This window comes from Vidua chalybeata, chromosome 4 (assembly GCF_026979565.1).
Source record: "Vidua chalybeata isolate OUT-0048 chromosome 4, bVidCha1 merged haplotype, whole genome shotgun sequence".
In the NCBI taxonomy this organism is placed as follows: Eukaryota; Metazoa; Chordata; class Aves; order Passeriformes; family Viduidae; genus Vidua; species Vidua chalybeata.
Genome location: NC_071533.1, coordinates 61,021,614 through 61,048,023, shown reverse-complemented (window position 1 = coordinate 61,048,023; position 26,410 = coordinate 61,021,614). Strand labels below are relative to the sequence as shown.

Below are 26,410 nucleotides of genomic sequence, written 5' to 3'. Positions count from 1 at the left end.
AGGTTAATTAAATCAAGAGGTGAAGTTTGTAGAACAGGGAACGCTTCATTAGGCCCTGTGTGAAGTAACATGTACAATCTGTTCACAATACCCCAAGTGCCATTCACTGAGACAGTGTAATTACAGCTTACACTCAGTTTCATTAGTTTGTGTTTCTTCTACTGTGGTTGACATGTATGTTGTCTTCACTGAAACCCTGGAATAGAGGAGGGACTGCTTGCTGGTGGGCATCTGAGCATGCTGGCATTCAGCAAATCATTTTTCCTTTGGGTTCTAAAATGTCTTGTCCCAGATGTAATTAAGCTTGTAATTCATCAGCTGGCACTTTTTTATTTCTCAGATTCCAGATCTAGCTAAAGACTTGTGCAATGGCTCTTCTTGTATGCTTTTTCTTTGTTCCTGTTGTTGTTGGGTGGGGTTTTTTTGCTTTAAACAGAGGGAAACAATAATTTTCTTTCCCCACTGCTAGTAGTTTAGTTTTTGTCTGGGCACTTTTTTAATTAGAGTTCATTCATTTTTATTTCAGAGCCAGATATAATGACAATCTAAAGATGCAGTCTTCAATACACACCTCTTTTTAATGTGCATACTGTTTAAGCAAGTATAATATCTAGGTTGCTGTGAAGATATGGGGGCTTCAGTGAAAGTTTAACTGTATAGATTCTCAAGAGTTTCTTTTAATAACAATTTAAGCTACCGAGCACTGTGAATGCAATTAAATAGACTGAAGTGTTATCACAAGTCCAGGCGAATTGTGCATGTACTTGATTCCCAGAGAAGGAGAATTAAAGATATCCAGTTCTGATATCTGAAAGTCAGAGGCTCGATGCGTACATAAAAATCTTGGAAATACGTGAATGTAACTTTATATTACCCTTGAGATAAATCCCACAGTCCTATTCAGGTGAGAGAAACTGGGGAAGCACTTGGAGGCTCAGGTCTGGAGACAGAAAAGCAATATTAATGAGGGTAATAAAGAAACTACTAAGGCAGGATGAATGATGAGCTTTATTGCAAATCTTATCTGTAAATAATTTCTTCATATTAAAAAACCCTGCATAAATGTTCTTCTGCATATTTGCTAGACTAATGTGAGAAGATAATACTGCAGGGATATAGCAGAGGTAAAAGTAAACCCAACCTCCTGTTGTCCTCTTGTTGTCCTACTAATGTGTTCAAATATATTTTAAAAATTTATGTTTAGAACTACTATATTAAGACAATACATGTTCCATCCATGCCATGTGGTGTCGCAGCTCTGCCAAGCCGTGGCAGCTGCCAGGGTGGTTGTGATCTGTCATCAGTTCTCTGACTGCAGTCTGAAAACACTGAAAAGCTTAGGGCCTGTTCCAGAACTATTTTACCCTTTGTTAACTATTAAAGTCTTTGATATCTAGTAAAGTTAATATTAAAATATTTCATAGAAATTGCCTGCCTAAATTTTCTCATGCCAGCAATTGGTGTTCTGTTTTGAGATAACATCCTGAGTTAGTGTGTTCTTTAGGTTTCTGATAGATTGTGTGTATCTCCTGATTTAATGAGGTCTAATATTGTGTCATACATTTCATGTAAGGCCATTCCACAAGAAAAGTTAGTACTAAAACATGTATGAAATTGTACATGGACTTAATTAGATCTTAGCAGGATATAAATTACTGCACAGACCTGGGCTGATGTACTTAGAAACTAGTGTCTGCCAAAACCACCCTAAATCATCTGACAGTGTTTCAGGAGTGGCATGTTTTGGGGCAGAACTTCAACCTTTGTGCAGAAAATGAAGAATTATATGAAAGCAGATGAGGGGAAAAAATGAACTAAAATGTCATCCATTTGCACCATGTAAGCCCAGAAATGGGTCTCAGTGCTGCTGCAAAACATGAGCTGTGGCAGGCACACTGTGAGGGGAAAAAACTGGTGTGCTAGCTCTGCTTTAGGCATGGTGTCTTGTGAATTTATGCATTTGGAGACTGTCAACAATTTCAGTTTTAGGATGATGCATAGGAGCTTGTAAAATATATGTACTTTTCAGTATTTTGCCTTCCAAAGGAAAGACTGCATTGATTTGAGGCTTCTATTTCGACTGGTAGAACATACATCATGACTAAGAGCTCTTAGCTGTGTACTCTCAAAATAAAAGGCCTAATGTTATTTATTCACTTCAGTGCCACAGGAGTGTATGATGCCTTATAGGTGATTAGAATGAACATGCCATCAGAATTGTGTAACTTACACAGTGCACAGCAAGGGGTAACAAAAAATGACAGATAAATACAGGAAGCATCAGGGTTACAGTGGTAAGAGCTCATGAAAATACTTTCATATACCAATAAAAACTTTCACTTATGCATCACATATGTTTCCTCACTGCATGTTGCCTCTGTGTCTTGCTGGTTATTTGATTTTTGGTTTTGTTAACGTATTCTACTCATAGATTTTGGTCCTGATACTGTTTCTCTTGAAGTCCCTGGAAGGAACTCCTAGTGATTTAAACAGTGTTAAATCAATCTCACTAAGCAAAGACTGTAGGGATGTGGTAATGAACAAGCTTGCACTTCAGGCTTCTTTTAAAAGGAAGTGTTTTGTGAGAATGAATAATGAAGTACCTGTAATTTTTGTTGTGCATGTAGTAGGTGTAATATTATCTACAAAAATAATGCATTCTTCCTCATAAGTACACAAAGTGGAAAGATTTGCTGTTCTTCCCCTGTTACTATCCTGTTCTAAGTGGATGTTTACTTTTTCTGTTTACAGAAGAATGCTTACTTTTCCACAGTGTTGACATGATTGTTGTAAAGATATGGAATTGGTTCGGGTTTGTGGTATTTTTAAAAAAAAAATCTTGATATAACTTTCTCTTTTATATGCCTGTCAGTTGGTAAAATTTTGTCAAAAATTATTTTCACTTATTGTCATTACTGTCATTTTTTTTTTTTGTGGATAAGTGCATGAGTGTGTATGTATCACTTGAATCCTATTGATCTCCTTGTTTCAGTAATACTTTGTAGCAGTTTCCTAAATGCTTTGTGAGGAACACTGTTATTATTAGCCTTCTGTATGTTTTTTTTTAATCTAGTAAGGTTTTCCTTACCTTTGCATCATAAGAAAGTTTGCAGTCATGTTTGAAATTGTTGTTTTACCATATTTATAATGTCTCTTGCTTGTGTCCCAGCTATCTACTTTTATCCTTCTTCTGTTTCTGCCATGTTTTTCAGTAATGTTATCATTTTTTCTGAGTTTATGATAATGTTTCTTCACTCTAAAGAGATCCCATCATCTTGATGTGAACTTTTCTTAAAAGCTGTGTGCTAGCCTTGCCAGAACACATTCTCAAATGCATAGGGCAAACAGGATCCATGTACATTACAAGCTGTAAAATGTGGAGAGAGGAGCTTTCTTTGATATCAGTGTCTGAGCAGCAAATGGCAGTCTGCCTTGCAACGTGGACTTGTGTTTTAGCTATCCATGAAATAGAGACACAGAAGTGGAAGTTGACCTATTTGTTTTTCTAGAGAAAGGCCATTATTTTCTGTTAAGTGTATTTGAGGGAGATCTTTCTTAACCATTCGGAGATGTAAATATACAGATATACAACTCAGGACAGCTGCAGAAATATCTGACTCTTTTTTGGCCCCATGCAGAGATCCTTCAAAAATACATCACTGCTGATTTAGTTAATGGTATATACCTAAGAAGCACCAAACAGTACAAAAACATTCAGTGCATCAAATAGAAACAGATATGTTATAGAATATAATGAAATTTATTCACCTGTTTATGTGAGTGCTGCACATGTTTTATGGGTATAACTATTTATTAAACAGCTTGCCCATGTGTTGCCAAATAGTGGATTAAATTCTCCTAAGCCTGTTTAAGTATCTCCATGCTCGTGAATACGACATTTCATCTATTTACACCTTTCCAACTGAGTTAAAATGTCAAAAAGATGTATTTTTGTAATATAAGTAGCTCAAGCCTTTTTGACATTATTTTCTCTAGCTCGTTTCATATGCATATCTTTCTTTTATGTTATCATCATGATGGTATTAATTTGGATGTGCAAATTAGCTCTTCATGATGTTGTCATGTCAGCATCTGGATTCAAGATGTGCTGTTTCATAAGCATTGCATCCTATTGCGTTTCATCAGAGTCCCCCTTTTCTAATCTAATTATTCATAAGGAACCTTGGGGATTGTGCTAATGGGCATCTGAAGCTATAAAGAGTAATGAAAGTGGTTGTGTTACTGCTATGCAATTAAGTGTATACAGAATACCATTCATATAATTAAATTCAGACTTTTTTACCACTCTTTTTCTCCTTTATAGTACATCGATTATTTCTCTGAAGTTAAAATAATACCAGTGGAGTTTAAGAGCTTTTTATGAGAATTGTAGCATTTATAGTGACAAAAGTTGATTTTGGGCTTTTATAATTAAAAGCTTCAGCAAATAAGGAGACAATGTAATGAATTTTTAATGTTTTTTTAATGTTTTATGTGGAAAGGTAGAGGATGTTTGTGATTGAGGCAGAATTTGAACTGCTGGGAAAGCAAGGTGGGTGTCTGGGGGTGTGTGCATGCTGTGTGTTTCCCATTTAATATTCTGTCCATTGGTTTGATTGGATACAATGCACAGTATGCTGCTGCTGGTAATGTGCATCAGCAGTCATTGCAATCTGTAAGTTCAGCCTGACCTTTGGTCTGGGTTCAGTTTTCTGTCTCTGTTCATTTGGATTAAGTGTTTTGATGAATGAAGATAAAGTTTAGATCAACTAGTCAATATGTTTTCTGCTGATAATTCCATATTAATAAGTGCTGATGGTTAGTATCTTTAAGGTCTACTGACAACCTGATTGAAATCAATGGCAGTTTTGCCTCATTTAGTTCAATGGGAGCAAGAATGAGTCTTTAACCAGCAGAAAATTATAAACACCAGTCTCTGTTCATGTGTCATTCACTATGAACAAGAGTTTTTATGGTGCTGTCAGGCTGAAAAAAATTCTTTTCTTTTTTGATAACAAAAGCTGCATTTAGCTGAAGTAATCCCTAGGTAGCCTGTTAGAGGTGTTCTAGCTTTGTTATTCCCAAACAATAGGGAATGTGGCCTCTTGCTGCTTCTACTTAAGTAAGTAGTTGCTGCTGCTCAAAATAGCTTGAGACTGCTGTGCAGCTGAAATTCTACTGCAGACATCCTGCATTAACCTAGTTATCTTGAATTTTCTCATGAAATTCAGACTTCATTTTAATTCTGCAGAGCCCATGATATTACATAGCTTGTGCAGTTGCTTTTTGCAGAACACCAGTGACAGCCATGATGTTCCATGTCAATGAAGAAGCCCAGGCATCATGACAGCATCCTCCATCCTCTTATCTTTGATTATACACAGCTGATTGGCATCTCATCCTGTTCTGAACTGCCTTAACCATAAAAATCCCACTAGCATTTTAAAAGTGCTCATGTGCCAGGTAACCTAATACAGAACTGAGAGGTAGCTTCATAAAACAACTCTTCCAGGGTATCCTTTTAGTTTCTCCCCAGGTACCACTGAAAGAAATGAGCTGTGAAGTTAGAATGAGAGTTTAATACGTCCAGGTCCTGTCTGACCAAATGACACTGTGGCTGAGGGGGATTGACAGCTTCTCTCTAATCATTGCTGTAAAAGGAAAAGGAAGAAGGAAGGAGAAGTAAAGAGCACAGAAAGCCTGATCTCTTGGCTAGATTTTCAGGTTGCTTAGGTAATTAAGGAGGTACTAACCTAAGGTGTTGCATTTGACCTTTAAAACCAAAGGTCAAATGCAACACCTAAGGTTAATACCTCCTTAATTATGAGAAGAGAACCTTTAGAGCACAGGAATGGCATTTTGGCATTACTCAGCAAGTGTCTGCACTCTGCATTAGTTCATGCTTTCATTCATTCTTGTAGTATGGCCATGTATTTGTGGGTCATTAATCTGCCCCTACAAAGACAAATAAGTTTTGCCTCCTAGAGAACAGTTATATTCATCTTACTTCATGTACAAAATGCTCATGGTGCTTGGTCATCAGTGATCTGCGAAGTCAGGTTAAGGCTGCCAGATTTTTCTACCATGATTAAAAACTCTGATAAAATATCTGGTAAATTTTCTGGCCATTTTTTCCAGTTGATCATTGCTCTTGAATGAAACTCGGCATTACTTTCACATACCTTCTAAGCATGTTCTCTGAGATAAACGACATGTCTGAAAATCAGTAAATGAGAAAAGAAACCTTCAGTCCATTCAAACAACCTTTTTTATTTGTCTGTGAGTTTTTTTCCTTTTTATTTTACTGTGGAAATTTTTTAAAATTTATATCTTTGTCTGGTAATTTATGTTTTTCCACATTACTTTGGCTTCCTTTGATTACAGGCTAAAATCCTTAATTCTCAACTCTAATGTATTAAATACGGACTACTTGAAATAGCATTTTCACTGGGTGTTGGTTGCTTTCTAGTCTCCCTATTATTTTTGCATATTTGTGTCTTCCTGTCTAGTACATACATATCTTTAATCATCCAAGTAATCTTGGTTAATGGACTGTATTTATGGATGTTTATCTCTCTCTTTGAATCTGGCATGGGGTTAGTCATTGTTTTGTTGGCCTTGACTTCAAATAATATTTTGTTCTAGCACTTTATATACAGATTATTACCCTAATGATCCTTAAATTTAATTTTGTGCAAATCAGATAAGGGGTGTGCTGCTGCCTGTTTTTCATTGTCAAATCAGATTCTGTCTCTCCTTTTAAAGCAGATTTCCACATACAAGTTCAAATCCCTTAGATAAAGAATGTGCTCATTTACAAAGATTGTAATTGATTTTTTGGCCCTGTTTTTAGTACTTTGCACTGTAAATGACATCCCAGTGGACAATAGTCATCATACAGATGTTTGAAAGCTCCTTCCTGCAGAGTATGCTAATTGAAGTCTATAAAGTGTCATTGGGCTGCACATTGTTTCTAATTAGTACAAGGCAGTTTCTCTTAGCTTTGTATAGTTTTGCTGGCCTCTTTCCTTCATTATTTTACCAGCTGGCAAGTAAATCTTGTCAGTTACTAAGAAAAAAAAATCCAGAGTTGGAAATTTTTCCTGTGTGCTTCATAGTGTCCTGCTTTCCTTCACCAGAAAAATATAGATTTTTGTATGGTTTGATTCTGACTTTCTGAAGCTATCAGTAAGCTTTTAGCTCCAACAGGACAGGTACTACTACTCTGACATCTTTTGAAAGACTCTTTATCTCACATCATCAGGAGAAACATTAGTATGACAATAAATTTCTTTTCTCATAATAGGGCATTTATGATAATGATTGTCATTTGTCTAGTTTCTGAAAAAGGAATATTTTAGTGACTGCTTGATGGTTGGATGTTTATTGCAGACAGTTTCCCAGGGTATACAATCAGCAGTGCGATGGAAGTGGCAGATAAAAGGGTCTCTTTTATTGAAAGGAGCTCAAAATTATGTGCAAAATTACTGGAAAAAGAAGCTTTGCTGCCTGCTTCAGCTTCCCTGTGTGAGTGTACTTGGGTACAAGTCAGGTTCTGCAGTCCTTTTAGGGAGTGTTGGATTGCACTTTTAAAACTCTGGTAGGTACTTCCCTCTGGTATGTTAATTTAGCCTAAAATAGTGTCCCTGTATTTCCTCATGTCTTTCTGCAAGGATTTTTTGCCTCAGGTAATCTGGGAGTTAATAGGACAGATGTATAGAATTTTCAGTCCTTGGCTGCTTTCTTCAGCTCTCCATTCTATGCATGGAGGAATGAAACAATAGCTAGTTCTCTTCATAAGACTCTGAGGCAGGACCCATGTTTCTTTTTTTTTTTTTTTTTTTTAAGGTAAAATTTATATTTTTCCCTTGCATGCAGTGAACACCTTTTCTGAATATTCGGGAAGCACATTCAAAATTTGGTGTGATGCATTATTGAAACAATTTCCTTTTGATTTCAGTTAAGTTCAGTCATAATGTAAGTCCACTTTGATTGAAGATTGAGGAGGTTAATGAAAGAACACTTTCATGAACAGCTAACATGCAATAATTTGTTGTGCATCAGACTAAGATTTAGGAGGTTGACTTGATCCTCTCTAAATGACAGCATCCTGAGGAAATAATTTTCTTTCTTCCAATCTTTGTTTTTATCTGAGAATGATAACATGATACGTCTCTTTCTTCATGTCTAGGTTCTTTTTAGTTTAGGGGGCAAAAGGTATGTGACAGTTGAAATAATTGTGTGACCACAGTGAAATAATTAAAATAAAGTACACTACTTAAGTTGGAAGGGATCTGCAATGACCGTGTAGTCCAACTGCCTGATTCAGGCTGACCGAAAGTTAGACAGTGTTGTTAAGGGCATTGCCTCTTAAACACTGACAGGCTTGGGGCATCTACCAGCTCTCTGGGAAGCCTGTTCTGATATTTGCCCACCTTCTCAGTAAAGAAAATTTCCCTGTTGTCCAGTGTGAGCCTGCCCAGATGCAGCTTTGATCCATTTCCACATGGCCTGTCACCAGGGAGAGGAGATCAGCACTTCTCTCTCTACTTCTCTCCTCAGGAAGCTGCAGACAGCAACAAGGTCATCCCTCAGCCTCCTTTTATCCAAACTAGACAAGCTCTGAGTCCTCAGCCACTCCTCACAGGACATTCCTTCCAGCCCTTTCACCAGCTTTGTTACCCTCCTCTGGATGCATTCAGAGACCTGAATCCTTCTTGAATTGTGGGGCCCAGCACAGCACACAGCGCTCCAGGTGAGGCCAGCCCAGCGCTGAGCACAGCAGGACAGTGACCTGTTTTGCCCAGCTGTGCTGTGTTTGATGCACCCTAGGACAGGGGGTGCCCTCGGGGCTGCCAGGGCCACTGCTGGCTACAATGAGATGCTGTTGGCCAGCAGCACCCCCAGACCCTTCCTGCAGGGCAGCTCTCCAGCTTCTCCTCTCCCTATTTATTACTGCGCCTGGTGTTACTCTGTCCTTCGTACAGAATCTGACATTTTGACTGTAGGAATTCCATCCCATTCATCATAGAACAATGCTCCAATCTATCTAGATCCCTCTGCAAGGCTGATTACAGAAATCCTCTTTATTGTTCGTGCTGGAAAATGTACTTAATCCCCACAATCTACTCAATATGGTACTGCATTACAGTGGACTTTCCAATTAGTGCAGAGCATGTGTAGAGGCAAACCTCTTTCTCCAAAGAATTACTTGCTAATTATGTAAGTGCATAGGAGGCTATTAAACTAAAAACACAGGTATTTGATCTGAGGTGGTATTCCTAGAAAAGTACAGTGATGTACTGAAGTAAAAAGAGGAGGTTTTGTTACTTAAAAATACTGCATCACTAAGGGATAGCAACGTAAAATAAAAACATTGCTGTAGAGAGCCAACTTCTTCCAGGGATAGGAAATGGTTCCAGATGCAATGGTCTGCATCTGTCCTCTTCACTGTGCAGCATGAGGCCTGATGGCAGCTGTGAGCTGGTGCAGGCATGGGTTAGGTAATGTCTCTCTCCACTTAATTAGGCTCTGGCAAATTTACCAGCATCTACTCTGTGATTCTGACTTGGGTAATAATACTTTTCCCTTATCACGTTCCTTTGAACAACTAACCAGTGTGTTTCTCCTCTGTTTTGCCTTGGAGAAACCTGTCATCACCTTTTCTCTTCATTCTGTATTTAATGGATGTGTCAACATTGCTTAATGGAGGATGCTGAAAAGGTATGTTTTGTTGTTAGCTCTGAACAGGCAGTGAGTCCTGACAGCAGTGATGGCTCAGGTCGTGCTGTTGTTACATTGGCTCTGATGCCAGTTCAGTCAGATCAAGCTCAGATATTCCTCTGCAGTGTTCCTCTGCAGTGCATAAATACACCCTCATGCAAACAATTCACAAGCATTTCAACTGCATATCCATAATTTATAATTATAGTGAGACTAAAATAGACTCGAGGCTTCAGTTGGCCTCATGTCCCAGAACTGCTGTATTGCAGCAAAGGCTGCTCTGCCTTGACAACACAGCAATAATTACTGTGGACTGTGTTTTAACAGCCAAAGATGATTGTGAGGCACAGCTTCAAGGATATTAGGGGAGTTTGGAAGCCTTGCCCTTCTATCAAAGGCTTAGGTGTCTGAATGTTATCTGTGTGTCTGCAAATTAGCATTCTCAGGCAATATGGCTTCAGGAGGCATGGCCTTGGGGAAGATGCCTGCAGATTTGTGAGCCTTCACCATTTGCTTTGAAGCCCCCCTGATTTGGGGAGCCTCCTAAGGAAATTCCTCCAGGTCTGTTTTTATGCAGGAGATAGAAACCTGATTAGTGATGTTTATTTTTCCAGATTATTCGGGTTTTGACTTTTCAGTTTTAGCAATAGGATGAAAAAAATTACATTTTGCATTTTACCTTTTAATGAAGGATTGATTTTGCTTAGTGTTAAAACATAGGTTTGAAGCTTTGAAGTCTGTTCCATAGCTGTAAACACAGTGGGAATGGTCTGATTTCCCACTTGCAATATTGCATTATTAGACTGGAAAGAGCTTTTAGGGCTATTTTACATAATGACTGGGTTCTCTGCATGCTGCTACATTCAGAAATAAAATAAAAAAAACAGAAGCTGACCAGCAAGTGGTTCCTGTTTTAGACATTGTCCACAGTATTTGTAATATTTGCTGCTCTAGCCGTGTTATGTAATTGATGTCCATTGGGAATATCCCAAAATGGGGATGTTTATTTCCGGAGGCTCTTAATAGTGTTTGAAGTTTCTTTATCAGACACAGGCTGGGGAAAGGTGCATTGATTTTTAGTGTCTTCTGCTCTTCAAGTAATTTTTTAAAGTGAGTAATTATAGAAATACAATGCATTTAGACTTGAGGGCAAATTCAGCATTGGGTTTTTACAGTGCAGCTGTCTAGAATTCAATGTTTCAGGGCCAAGAGTTCATCTATTTCCTGACATAATAGGGTGATTTAACATGCTTTTAATTTTAAGCATGTGAGCAATCCCATCTTTCCTCACATTTATTCAGTTGGATACATATGTGTGTATGTATTTAGATAGATAGATAGATAGATAGATAGATAGATAGATAGATAGATAGATAGATAGATAAAAAGTAAAGACTTTGGCCTTTTATGAACTGAATCTTATGAAACGAGCTTTAGACCAATGTGAAGTTGTGTAAGTCTTTTTTTAGTATGATTTTCACATGCATATCAAATGTTAAAGCAGTAGGGTGATAGAAAATCTGATACAGTTATCCTGGTCATCTTAGACAAGCTTGGGAGCAGACTTTGGTCTTTTATCAGTAACAGCAACCTTATATTAACACTGAAAAATCTGATTTTTATCTTCTTGGGAATCATCATGTAAACTTTCTGAAGAGATCTTGATGCAAACAAGAGCTATTTGCACGATCTTTGAACTTGGCTTTAGTTTACACACTTAAACCAGCCACACAACCTGAATAATTCTGAGAGGTCACAAACACTGATTTCAAGGGAGGCTTAGAATGAAGCTAATATATTATGATGTGCATGATCTTCATCAAAGAAGTATTAGACATTCCCAGAAGTCCCAGAGTTATATGATCTTGTGACAGACCCAGAGGCAAATTCAGAGTTGTCAGCTGAATTGCCTTTGGAGCCTGCCAAACAAACAGATGCTAATGTTAGATGAGTATCTACATGGCTTGGCATGGAGCTCCCATGACAGGCAGCAAGCCCTGTGTGTGACCTTAGCTTGCTGGTCCACTGCTGGGAATCACAGAGGATATGTCTGGTGATGTGTGAGTTAGAGCTGTCTGTTGCTCATGGTGTTTGAATATAGTTTATTTGGATGCTGTAGTCAGAGTCTCTGATGAGAAGAGTTAAACACTGCCATCCACCCTCTTGGGTTACAACTGAGAAAGCAAACACAGTTGGTTTTCCTCGTGCTAGTTCTGCAGCTCCAGAGCCCACTGTGTATGCTGGGAAGCCCCAACCTCTCTGCTGCTTGCAGTAGGAAGCCCTAATATAATCTGGCATAGCAGAGTGTGAATGTTACTGTGTGTGTGCCACACTGATTCCTATGAGCTGCACTCACTCACAAAGTACATCTCCCTGGGCAAACTGGATGTTTGGGAGCCCCAGGACCAGCTGGCACAGAGAGGCCCATGCCTGTGGGGGTGACATTCTGCAGCTTCCAAACCATGGTGGCCATGTGTGTGCTGCCTGTTGAGAAGTGGCCCTGCCTTGTAGCCTCTGAGCCATGCCAGAGTGGTGTTTGAGGGAGAGCAATTTATTACAGCCAAAAACCTCTCAAGGTCCTCTCTTTATCAATTTAATAGTGTGAATCATAGCACTGCAAAACCCAGGAGCATCCTGGAACTCTTCATTTGCTAGCACAGATAGGGCTGTTGTGTCTCTGCCTGCCTTGTCATTGCTCTGTGCTTAGAGACTCTGGCTCTAGTCCAGCTCCAGCTCCAGTCCTTCATGATTTTTAAGATTATTTGCCCCTTGCTCCACCCAAAAGCCTACTCTCTGGGCTTTTTCTCCCTGGATGCATGCTGTTGTGAGGCTTTGTTTGTTGGGACTCCATCAGTATATTCATTTAGCAACATGCATGCTCATTTAAGCTGAATATAGGAACATTTAAGTCTCTAGACAAGTGATTAAGGGCTTTATTAAATAGAAATGTTTTGCTAAGCCACAGCGTGGATTATCTGTCCCTTAGTATGTGTATAATCAAAACTGATTCTCTGATCTTGGATAAAAACTCTGGAGGATCTGTTTCACTTTTTTTCTTTTGTGTAAAAGGGGAATGCTGACATTTCTTTGCTGACTTCCTTGGGTTGCTGTGGAGTTTAATGCCCAGAAAGTGCTTTGAACATGAGAACTGCTGTGACAGAATTACTGAGAGCTTTGCTTCTGGAATTTAATTGCTCAGTTAAGGAGGAGAGGGGAAGAAAATTTCAGAACCAGCTGGCAGTGAAATTCTATTGAAATTGTATGTAATATAGGGATATAACATTCATATGGAATCTGGTTATTGAGAATTGTATTTTAAATTTTGGATGATTTTTTATTTTATATATATATATATATGATATATTTGAAATCAATTCTTCTCTTAAAATTCTAAATATGGGTGGGATTTTTTTTTGGTCTTTGTTTTAGAATAGTCTTTTAACAAAACTTGATGTTTTCTTATTGTAGATCTTTGCAATTATTATGCACAAGCACAATCACTTCCGACAATAAAAGTAGAATTAGTGTATATTAATAATTTGTGCACTTCCCATTTTTGGCTTATATTTGCTCTGAAATGATGGGCGAGGTTCAAGGTCTTTCTGTGCTCTCCACAAAACCCCGTTGCCTAGCATTTTTAACACTTGGCAGCACCATTTCTAATCTGTCTGTAGCTGGCAGCCAGGCTGTGCAGCTCCTTGGTGGGAAGTAACACGGAGCAGAGCAGCAGCTCCCAGCTCAGGCAGGCTTCCTTCTGTTGGTACCAGTTTAAAGCTCTGGAAATTTCAAATGCATGATGTGATGCCCATGGCAATTTTTTCTCTTTTGTCCTTCAGCGTGGGTTGGTAAGAGGAGTGGACTGGCACATTTTCTAAATATGCGCATGTTTTTCAAGCAGAGTGTTTCAAGCCTGTTACTGAGTCCTTTGCTTAGATGAGGGTCTCATCTGTCAGCAAAGAAAGAAAGAAAGATCTGGCTCCAATTTTGTTTTTCCTTTTTTTTTTACCTCTCCCCCCACCCCAAAATCTCGGAAGAGTAAATGACTAGCATGTGTTACACAATGTAAGCTGTGAAGAAGATCTGAGGGAATGTGAAATTTAGAAGCTTTCTGTGCATATCTTTATGCTAAAATAGATCTTGATCTGCAGCGTTTCCTTAGTTTTAAGCATTGCTTGTAAGAACAGATACAAGCAGAGTTACCAAATGGCTTCAATTTACTGAGAGAAAAAAGCTTTCTGGTCTGTTTTTTTTTTTTGGTCTTGTTCAGGCTGAACAGGATGGAGGGATTGCTGTTCCCCTCTTTGGCATTCCCAGGGGCTGAGGTACCTGCTGGAAGCAGGGCTGGAGCAGCCCCTGCATTGCCTGTTAGTGTTCAGGGAGGGCTGCAGGCTCACAGCACAGAGAGGCTGCTCGGGGGCTGCAGGGGTGCAGTGCCTGCCACTACTGGGGGCCCTAAATAGGCATTAAAAGGAATTGTGGGAAGCTTTTTATCAGTCCACTGCGTGCTTCAGATTAAGAAGGCACAAAGCGGTGCACCTGGTGACTTCAGCAAGGATAATGTTAATAATGTTAAAGGATAATATGAATAATGTTAATTAGCCATTCTGCCTTTGCAACCTTGCTGGTCTAAGCGGGTCACCTTGAGCATGAAGACACTGAAGTGCATGAAAACTGCAGCCAATTTTTTTGAGAAATGTGTCCTAATTTTCAGCTACGCTACATCTGACAAATATTCCTTGACCTTATTTACTACTTAAGTGGTGGGAAACTTTGCATTTACCTCAGTGGGCAGAAGGTCAAGTCTCTTGGGCCTCTGTTCCTGGAGGCCTTGTACTCTGCAGGTGGGAGATTGGTGCCAGAACCTCTGAAATAAGGGCTTTGAGCTTTTGAATGAGGAATACATATGTGAGAGGGTCAGTTTATGAAACACTGAATCTCAGTGACTTGTGTTCAGTATAAAATGTTGTTTTAGCATAGAACACTGAACCCAGATAATCTACTTTACATATTTGTCCTGTAAGCATTTATTTTCTACATTGACTGTGCTCTAATAGTTGATTTTTCTAATTTGAGAAATACAGCTAGAAATTAGCATGTGATTAAAAAGCTGTCGAAATTTTTTTTCTAGGCTCTTAAAATAAAGACATACAAAAATAGTGGAGGAAAAACCCAACTCCATTAAATCTCCAGTCTAGAAAGAATAAATCACAGAGGTCCAAAGTACTCATAGAAGGCTAAAGAGTTCGGGTTTGTTTTTTTTAGATTCTGTTTTAAGTGAATTTTCTCTTTGAGTGGGTATTGAACATATGTTCAGATATTCTGCATGGGAAGGTGTTTTCCTTGGCTCCTGAGGATAGGGATGCATGGACTTGTGAAACTCAGAAGTCTCATAGTGGTCTCATGGTCACCTAAGCCTGATGCAGGCTACCAAGGTGTGCGTGTGTGTAGCATTTCTAAAATCTAAAAGTTGGAGATGAAAGCTGAAGGGAAAGATTAGCATAATGCTTGCCAGGATTTGAAGTAAGAAAAATTTGTTGCTGCCAATCTTTGGGGTTTTTAAACTTTTATTTACTACCATACCTAGATGAAGTGCACATGTTTCAAGGAGCCTTTCAAGACCTGGTCAGCATTCAGCTGTGTGGGTTTGGATTTCATGTCAGGAAGAGGTTGTACTCAGGAAAAAAGGTGATATTTAGCCTGATAAACCTTGTTCTTGCATGACAACATTAAATGGGGCTGTTTGGTTTTTGCCTTTAATGTATTTGCCTGTGTTAGCAAAGAAGCTAGGCAAGGTGGCAGTTAACAAAATAACTACCTGAAGTGTAGTGGACACCCATCTCTGGATTTCATTTAAATTGATCACCTTGTTTCAGTGATCCCTCAAGGTTTTCCACTGTTAGCAGCATCTGTGTTCAAAGTTTGCTTTGGCCAAAATCAGCTTCCTGTCGTGTTTTGCCTTGTCCCTACATCTAACATGGAGCAAACACCTGCCATTTTTCAGCACAAACTCATCAGACTTTAAAGCTATAATAAATGAGGAAAAAAGCAAAATTAGACTCCCCAGGATGACAAATAATCCTATGAGTGAAGGGGCAGATAGATCCCTCTTTTCAAACTACTTTTTTTTCTGTTGTAGCATTTCCTTGTACTCTTTCATGCTTTCTTAAGCTCTAATATGTCCATGTAGTTTCTCAGGTGTGCTCTTTTGCACCCTTCCTCATGCTTTTTTAACATTTGCATGCTCTCTCCTTCTCTTGCCATCTCATGCATCTTTGTGCTCTCCGTTTTCTTATTTTCCTCATCTTGTGCACATAAACTCTGTTGTTTTGGTGCCTTGGAGAGGTGATCAGGCAGTTTGTGTGTAGGACAAGGAACCTGTATCTGGCTGATGTGGTTTAGGGGTTACAGTTGTAGTGCTGGGTTGATGGTTAGACTTGATGATCTTAAAGGTCTCTTGCCGCCCTGATGATTGTGATTCTACGATGCTGTGTCTTGTGTGCCCAGGTGTGGAGTTGGCTTTCTGGTGTGTTGGTTATGGGTGTTAAGTATTTGACCCAGTGAAGGTGGATGGTGTTTGCATTATGCTTGCTTGAACTTTGAGGATGCTTCTAATGTCCTACAATCCCTGGATCCAAGATGGTGAATAATACAACTGTGGCCCAAAGTGAATGCACTTTACAGAGACTGCTACTTCAAGTAGGAATTTTTTCAGTTGTCAAGGGTCTTTCTGCCAGCTGTTTCAGAAAAGAAGACCTTTATACATTTGAGGTTTTACATACTTTATTTTCTAGCTGTTTGATGAAACCTTTAAAACTCCAGCTTTTAAAAAGGTAGCAGGCTTTTTTTCAAATTATTTTTTTCATTCCCTACTTTTTTTTCTTTCTTAGTCTAGACTAAATTCTGACAGCACAGCTCTTTGTATTGGCTGCCCCTTCATTCAAGATACTGTAATACTGCTCCTCTTTTATTTGCCATTTGTCCTTTTGTTTTATGGTTCTCTTTGTTGCAAGCTTCTTTGTTGTTTCTTCCAGATTATTCTCCTCAGGGATTTCTGTATCAGTATGACTGAACATTGCTTGCAGCCATGCCAGATTGTGCTGTGATCTTATTGGATTTCACAAACCAAGGTTAGGCCAGGTCAGAACTTGGTTGAAGTAACGTAGACTACAAGATTGCCTGCTAGCCACTGGGAACACACACAGCAAAAACCTGACCCAGATGTTGATTCAGTCAGCTCAGGCTGGCCGTGTTGCCGTGCTGACTGCAGTGGGTGTGATACTAATGCCAAGTTCTGACCTGTTCTGGCTGGTAGGATTTCACAGCTTTTTTCTTAGAGAAGAGTACTGTTGTTAATTCCAGTGTTCTCGCCCATTCCAAATCCTTTAATTCTCTATCAGGATTACACTGGAATTCAGTTGAAGATTATACTCTCTGATCTTCTTTTCCCTGTACTGTTGCATGATGATTGCCCTCAAAACTTGCTGTGCTGTTCAAAAAGCCGCATTTGTGTGCTGAATGAAATAATTATATACCACAGCCTTCTGATGAAAGGTTCCAGAAAGGTAGAAGCTTTTAATAAAAATAACACAGAGAAATTACAGTTGAGCTTTTCTTGGAGTTGCTTGAAATTTCTGACCAAAAGACTATATGAAGATGTGTGAGTATGTTGAGACTTAGCTTCACTGAGTGCATATTAGGTGGAAAATTGTATGCTATTACGCTTGAGTGCACCAAAATGATAGGAAGATAGAATATATAGATAAGGCTTTTCTAATTTATTGTAGAGGTATTTGGACCTGTTGGTGTTCTGTATGGTTTTTAATAGCTTATTCCTTTAAATAAAGCTGTGAGAGGCTAGAAGGTGAACATAGAAAAGCATGTAATGGTGAAATAAAGGCCAAAGTTAACTTGGGTTACATGTACCAACCTTGTTTCATCCCTGCACTCAACCTGATGGAGGGCTGCTGGAGGGTTCATTTGCCTGTGTCCATGCTGGAACAATATTCATGAAGTTGTGGAAAGAACAGTACAACCAGCTTGTTTACCTTGATGTGCCCAGATGTACAGTGATGGACTTAGAGCTATCACAAAACCTGAATATTCCTAGCTAGGCAGCAGCCATTAACAGCATAGCCATTAAGAACATTTAAGAAGCGTAAATTGTGAATCTGCCGAGGAATTAGTGAGGTATGAAAGGGCAGGGGTGACTAGGTGTCAGTAAATGAAATACTTCACAGGCTGGATCAAGAAAAGCTTCTTGTCAGTTTAAGCTATAAAATAGTGTGATATCTTTCTGTGTAGAGTAATGTGGTATATTTCTATGAATATGTAAAATAAGTTTTGGGATTCAAGTCTTTAATGCATTTTACATACTGGGACATTTGCTGTGGCTGGATGTGGACCAGATAATCAGATGTTTATGCCCCTGGAGTATTTTCATCTTTTGAAAGTTTTGGGTCTGCTTTTCTCAGTCCGCACCTGTATATTGAGAGAAAATATTGAATATCTTGACTTTTAAATACAAGTTTATATATATTTCTGCATAGACAAAATGGAAAATTTAAAATTGGAGTAGGAAGATTAATGTTCTATAAAAGATGGGATTTACAATTTGATCGTAAGCGTTTGGCATTGAGGTTACCCATAATTATTCTTAATAGGTAAATTATCTCTGTCTCTGATAATCCTAATCGTCAGTGCAAAGCTTGGCACTGCCAGCAGAGATATGGAAGGTATAGTGTAGGAGAAGGCTGGAAGGAGTCTTTCATCTCTGCCATCCCTTGCCAAGGGCTTACTGTACATGCAAATTCATCAGCTTTTCTATTGTGGTGCATTTATATATCCTGGAGAGGCTGAAATCTCAGAATTAATTGCTCTGTGTGCTCAGGGGGCCACTCTGCAGTGGGAGAGTCTGTAGGATTGGAACAGTAGTGGCTGATGTTGCTACAGCATTAATAAATATATGAGGGAATGTCCTGCAGAAGAGTATGAAGAGCTTTGTTGATTGATTCTGTCCTTACCTCCTCTGTTTTAGGAAGAGCCAGCCTGGCTAACCCTTTGTAAGAAACAGCATGACTGATGTTCACCTGCTGAACAGATATGCTGGATATGTTTGGGGGGGAGGTGGGGTGTGGTGTCTATGCAGGGGACAGATAGCTGTTGTCTTCAGCTGTTATTTACAGGATCAATAAAACTGATTTTCCAATTCAAGGATAATTTTAACCAACAAGCTACATAGCCTATAAGGTCATAATATTGGATCTGCTCTCTTTCAGAACAAGTTAATTTAAAAATGATAGGTAGTTTCCAGCTCAGGGTTAGTTTTTCTAATAGAAAGGAGAGATGGATCTGGAACATACACCTTGGGAGGGGGTGAGAATTTTGCCTCAGAACAACATTGTTGCACACTGCCCACAGTCCTTTTCTTTGAACAATAATCATTTAACCGTGCATGATATTTTAATGACAAATGCAATGTAATAAGAAAATGCAGAGCTGTTTTATTACAATCCTGGTTCAATTATTATGTGCAAATACTGCTGTGGACTTTACTGGGCAATGACAGATGCCCTCTGTAAAGTGCAGTATATTTATGACCACTGGCACTGTAGATAAGAATATTTTGTGATGTTGTGGAATTATCCCAGGCCAATAGCAAGTGCATTCACACATATATGTCCAAATGCCATTCATTCCTTTTGCAGTTACTTTATCTTATTCTTTTGTGACCAGTTGAGAAAGTCTCAGTACATGACTCATACATACACACGTATTTTTTATACTACATCTCTCCCTCTGCATTTGCCCTTCTTGCCCATTGCATACTTAATATAAGGCACAGTTTAAAAGGAGTATCAGTATGAGGCTTCTGCAATTGTGCCTCTGTGATTGGGGTGAGATACAACTTTGAATGAGTAAAATCACGCAGCTATCATTTTATAAGCAGGTGACCACACCTACTATCTGTATGAATTTTGTAGCGTAAGGAGAAAATAGCCAAGAAGTGTTCTTCCATTGAAAGCAGTCTGAATGAACATTACATGCCAGAAAAGTTTATTAGATTTTTAGGCTTTAGAAAACAGCCTTTTTTATTTTTGACATCGAACTGAACCCATTGCAAACCCAAGTATCATGAAACATAACCAGAGTCTCTGTCCTTTTCCTATACTTTGGTAAGTCTCAGGCTTTTGAAGTTATTATCTATGAAATATGCAGTCTGTGGAAGTCCACATAAAAATCAGATGCCATTACCTTTGAGAGGCTTTGGGTTCAGACCAAAAATACTCTTAAGTCTTCATCTGCCGTTTTTCTCAAAGTCTACACATCCATTTATGGTTCCCCTTTTTTTCCTTTGTATATTGGAGTAGTGGAGGAAAAAAAATGGAGGAATATTGGTTTGATTTAGAAGAATTTGATGGTGAAGATTTGTTTAAAAAATGAAAAGATATTTTTCTTAACTGTGATTGGAGCAAAGTGTCCCTTTTTTAGATGGTAAATAGTTTATCATGTTTGAGTAAGAATCTGGCTTTTGGATGGCTGTGTTGCTGATGAGAGCTACTGGCAACAGACGCTTTCTAACACCAGACTGCTAGTTTATTAAAAGAATAATAGGAACAGATGTTTTCAGTTCATAAAATGTATCAAGTAAATGGTACATCCACTTGTTATTTCAATTCCTTTGAATTTCTGTGAACTCATCTGGGGCTAGGTTCTCAAAAGAGCTTAGCCTACTGTCACTTCATTGTTCTCACTATAAACTGATGGATGATGAACGTGTTTGGGAACTGCAGCTTTTGATGCCTAAAGGGGAGCTCCTAACTACTGATGCTTCTAAAATCTGGCCCATATTTCTGATGAGTGAATACTGATCATTATAGAGGATTCATACATGCAATCTCTGAGTAATACCCTGCATTTGCGTGTGATTGTATATATGATGGTTTCTTAATTTACTATTGCACTAGGCATTTTAATTCAAATTATGTTAATAGTGTAGGATTAACTGCAGATTATGATTCTAGGATGTACTGTCATTCAAACAGGAGAACCAGTTCTTTAGCTCCTACAGCCTCTTTCTCCCTCTCATGCTGATGTGTAGTAATTTGTGCTCAAGACTGGCTTCAGGTTTTGATGAGGTTTCTTGTTTAAGCTGATGAAATTGCTTAGGGAAGGCAGTTGTTGAAAATCAGGAAAAGAGAGACTGAGATTCTTTTTGTCTTCTGATGGCACGTTTTTATGGTGCTGAAATGATTTTTTGAAAACAGTGATTAGAATGGGCTCTTGCCAGTGAACAGTTCTGGTTTTGCCTTCATTCCTCAGTGGTAGGACAGGCTGCATGTACTTTGCTTTTGACTCCAGTACATATTTGAGAAAACTAGTGCTAGGGGGTTATGTTAAAATCACCAGAAAGCTCGTAGAATAAATAATACATGCAAGAGAACTGATGTTATATTGGTCCTTGCTAGAGCATATAGCAGGAGGCCAGCTTTGTTCTTTGCCAGTACTGAAAAAAAAACCTTTATAGCCACCAAGGCTCTCCTTGAAGCATAACCTCTCCAGAGAGCTTCTTCTCCCCCAAACTGCAGATGTGCTTGTAACACAAATTTGCCTCTTTAATGTTTGCACTTGTTTCATTAGATTGTAATGGCATGCAGCCTGTTTGCATTAGTGAATTCATCTGTATTCCTTCAAATCCCTCATTTGTTGCATTTTTTGTGGAGTGCCTGATATTTCTAGTGACTTTGTGCTGTAGCAGCAGTCTAAAATCTGCCTTCTTTCTCTTTCTTCCTCCAGCTGATATTATTTCTACAGTTGAGTTCAACCACACTGGAGAACTGCTGGCTACTGGTGACAAGGGGGGCCGAGTTGTTATATTCCAAAGGGAACCTGAGGTATGTGGGTTAGCAATGTCATCCTTAATAGCCTGATAAAAGCTGGCTGATTTTTTAACACTTTATTTGAATTGAATTAGCAAACTTGTTTGTAATCTCAAGATTCAGTAGAACAGAGTGTCACCTGAGAGGAAGTGAAATAGAGTAAGGATTTTTAACTCGTAAGTTTGCTGTCCCAAACAAAAATGCTTCAAAGCTCCAAAATTCCGACATAAGAAAAAAGAAGGTTATTTTTGTTTTACTTCTGCCTTGTTTTAATAGCTTTTGCCTGGTGATGGAACCCTATTCCATTTAAAACAATATCCTCACTTACCTACATTTTCCAATTGGAAATTCTGTTCATCTGCACTGTCTGGTGTAGAAGTCTTTCCTGAATAGCAGACATTTCTTCAAAAATTCTAATATTAAAGTGTTTTAATACTCACAGGAAATTTCATTCTTGCTGAAACAAATCTGTCAATATAATGTTTTAAATGAGAAATTAAATTAAATGTTCAATATTTCTATATTTATAAGGCTGCTTATACACCTTTTCTAAGAGATGAAGACATATTGCTGTCATAAACAACATTTCTGTTGTTTTTATTCTCCACAGAGTAAAAATGAGCCTTACAATCAGGGGGAGTACAATGTTTACAGCACTTTCCAGAGCCATGAACCTGAATTTGATTATTTGAAGAGCTTGGAGATAGAAGAAAAAATAAACAAGATCAAGTGGTTACCACAGCAAAATGCAGCTCACTCACTTCTATCAACAAATGGTGAGATTGATGAGAGTATTCAGGACATAGCAGTATTTGCAATATTTGCTCTGTGTGTTCTAGTGCTGACGTATATATTTGCTCATTTTAATCTACTGTTTTAGTAATTTCCTCTTTCAGAGTTTACCAAGACTGTCATACTGCCTCTGATATCTGTTGTTTGTCTATTTTATTCATAGAACCATGAGGTTTTTCCAATTGATTATTCATAGACATTTAAAGAGCTATCAATTTTTCTATTTATATGCAGTGCTACCCATAGATCTTGTGACAAAGGCATCACCTTACTCAGCAGCTTGTGTTTCATGGGAAATTTAGAATTTTTTCTGCTGTATTTGTAACTTTTATTATTTGTAGATGTGTAGATGAAGGTAGGTGAGAGAGATTAATTTATTTTTCTTTTCATTCATTATCATCAGAATAAGTTTATTTAAGTTTTAAAGAGGTCCACAAGTCTTGGGAAGACAGGAGGAATAATACTAGGGTATTGATACTGACTCATATTTCTGACACGTCTAAAGCCTATTGATGAAAGAAGGCAGTATTACTACCAAGAGGGGGTATTCACATATGAAATAAGGCTAAAAAACCTGAATGTAACCTAACATGAATAGGTGTAATTTAGGAAGCATTTAGACACCCACAAACTTAATTATTGCAGATGATGCATGACACAAAATACCAGAAAAACGGTTTTAAATTTTAGATCTAATGGTAATCAGAAAAGATTTTTTTTTTGTTCTAGAAGTTTGAGTGTAATTGGGAGCTGCTGATAAAAAACAGGGTAATCTCATCTTTGGGAACTGACACAATATAAAGTGATTGCTTTGCGTTAAAATATACAGCATTAAATAATGTTTACATTAATTCAAAGTAGATGATAATTTTTTAGTATTTTGTAGTTTGTTTTACCTAAAATTGCCTTTGACTTTTTGGGGTCACTGTTACTTATTCAAAATGAAACATACCTGTTACAGAGAGGTGATTTATGCTAATTTAATTATTAGTCACCTTATTAAGTTTGGGAGTTTATTTCTATTCTTCTCCCTTGGTCAAAATATCCCTCACCTTTCTCAGATAACTAAGAGAGCGGCTTCTTCCGAGCGTGTGATACAAAAGCAGATTATTGACAGTAAACCTCTCCCTTTTCATTTTAAAGTTTGTTTTTAGAAACACAGAGGAATACAGCTGAATCCTCAGATTTTCAGCTTTTGCAGTTATAGATAATAGACTACTACATGAGTTTTCTGGTTTGAGAGGGCAGAAAGGAAGTCCTAGTGCTGCTGTGGTTAATCCAGTTTCCACCAACAATGAGCAAGCCTAGGACCTGGAAAAATACTTTGACCTCTGCTTTTCCCCCTTAGTTTTGGAGCATCTCAGCAGACCCCTTCATGCTGAGGAAGACAGGAATGGTTCCACTGGCACAAGCCTTGGATTTTGGCTTTGAATTGCAAAACATTTGCCTGTGCCAAGGAGGATTCCTAGCCTCCAGGCACAGCAGGGTTGAAGTCTCAAGATTCACCTCCTGGCATATTCTTAAAGATGGTTTTAGCTTCAGGGTACAGACAGCCCACGTTGAATTATTCACTGTCTCACAGATTAGCTGGGAGAAGCCTTTGACAATATATATCAATTCCATGCCTATAAAAAGGGATAATAATATGCTTCCTAACTTGAAGGCACTACCTGTCACACATGCTCATATTGGACAGATTGTAGAAATATCTTGAGTACTGTTTTTTGTTTGCTAAATTCCAAGCCTGCTATTTTACTGCAATTTTTAATATTTTGCTCTCTGGTAATTTAGGATCTGATGCATGGTTTTTGCAGAAAAATAAGAACTGTGAAATAGCATCCTTTCCACATGCTCAGGTGGACAGTGCCCACTGAATGTGCTGGAAGGAGCATCCTGCTGTTCAGGAATATGAGGGGAGTCAGTCTAAATCTAACCCTCAGTATATGAGACTTGGCAGGTCTGCACCTGCCCAAATCTTTTTCTTTCATTCTTTCATTTCATTTCTGCACAGGTCACCTCTCTAAGAGTCAATCTTGGTTCCCTTCCAGTTCACGTTATCAGCTAAGCTTTGATTGTGGCATCTGAATTAATGGAGACAGAAGGAAATCACCAAGGCATTCAAATCCCACAGTGGTTTTACAGTGCTTGCAGTTAGCAAATTTGTAGTTTTCACTGTAAAATGAACTGATCTTGTAGTATAATAATAACAACTTATTATGATTCATTGGTATCTTTTGTACCAGAATATATTTGGGCCACTTTCAGTGTGAGCTATATAAGGTAGATCAGAATTTATATAGATTCTTTCATCTGAGGATTTCAGACTGCTGACCAGATATTAATTAATTTTAACTTCATAACACCTTTGAGACTGAATGCTTAACCTCACAGAGACGTTTCTATTTTTTCTATATTTTTCAAAATATAAGCATACTTAAAACCTCTAAGGAATATTTAAAGTCCAGAGGTGGATAAAGGAGAAGAAAACCAATACATGATAACCGTACCTACTAATAAAACAGTTTTCACTCAGGAAAGAGGTAGATTTATTAATAGTAATCAATTCTAACAATGGAAAATTGTTTGTGTTTTTTATTATAATTCATTTTACAATTGCTGTATTTATAATTTTTTACTAGATCAGCAGGAATGCACTATTTACATGTAATAAATAATCCAAGGGCATTATATGACCTATGTATATTTTTAGTAATTAATTAACATGATACACAATACAAATGAAATTTATTGAATATTTAAAAGGAGCTTTTTAGTTGCAGTTTGAACAAACCTCTTGTTCTGTAGATTGACGGTAATTGTATTGTGATTTTTTTTGTATGCTTGTATATTAGCATATCAATATCATTAAGAGATACATAATAGCAAAAAATGAGTAAAGGAGGGATTGATTCTGAAACAAAGAAAGTTCAAAGTTAAAAGTTGATATAGAAATGTAAATCAATTCATGTTTTTCATATAACCTGTCTTTAAAGTGATTTGTACTAGCATTTGAAAGTAGTTTTGGATCAGCCACACTGGGGAAATTATTATGCTCTGCTATGTACTTGGGGAAAGAAAGGTAAAGGAAGAAAGTGGGATGAAGTCAGAAATGATGCAGGAACTGAGGTTAATAAATCTGTGCTGAAGAGTAGAAGCTTTGGAAAGACTTTGGCTGCTGCACAAGCAGATGAGTGAAACAACCAGAATCTCAGGGACAGATTTTTTGGCATTGATTTTTCAGTCAAGGAAGCATTAGGGTTGGCAGGTTAGGAGCACAATCACAGTGGGAGTGGACAATCAGCATCAGGAAATCTGGAGCTTCAGCTTGTACAAAAAACCCCAAAGACAAATGCAGTGTGAAATGTTTAAAACATGTTTGTTGGTTTCAGAGGCCCTTTGAGAGACATCATGACTCTCTCATCATGTGCTCCAGCTGTCATGAGAAAGGAAGAGTCTAGATTTTATTCCATTAGGATTAATACATTTTTCTCCTTACTTTTCTCTCTTGCAATCACAACACATTTCTCTTACTTTGGTTGGGTTTTTCTCTTTTTCCTCAGTTATTTCTCAGCTGCTTTCCATTAGGAGGGAGAAATGCCTCATTTTTTACATAGCCTTTCATTTACAGGAGCTGATGTTACACCAATGCACCACTGCCCATTCCCACAGTGGGCCAGGAAGGGGTCATTGGCATGGCTGTGTACTCCATGCTGCTCTTGTGCTGTTTATAAGTAACCTAGCAAACTGGCATTAATGCCAAACTGGTTTTAATATTGACATTATTTCCTTGCCAAGTCAAATTGATAAACTGAACTTCAGCAGTGAGCATTGAGTAGTTTGGGTCTGTTCCACCTGCAAACAGCCAGGTTGGATACATGAGCAGCATGTGTTCCACATGCTCCACACAGTCTGTCAGCTGCCAGGAACCCCTGACTCGGTGTGATGATCTGGAATGTGCTTTATGAGTATTTTGTCTGTTGGCAACATTTTCTGGATGTGCAGAATGAAGTGACCGAGAC

The 26,410-nt window shown here is 38.2% G+C and overlaps 1 protein-coding gene across 5 annotated transcripts in view; it reads left to right on the top strand.

The window, feature by feature from the left end:
* Positions 1–26,410, top strand: part of PPP2R2C (protein phosphatase 2 regulatory subunit Bgamma) — a 193,539-nt gene that overhangs the window by 116,537 nt on the left and 50,592 nt on the right. For all 5 annotated transcript variants that reach the window (XM_053940769.1, XM_053940774.1, XM_053940770.1 and 2 more), the window contains 2 exons: positions 21,517–21,614; positions 22,210–22,375. In XM_053940769.1, coding sequence (XP_053796744.1) covers positions 21,517–21,614; positions 22,210–22,375 — 264 coding nt within the window. The remainder of the gene's footprint in view (positions 1–21,516; positions 21,615–22,209; positions 22,376–26,410) is intronic.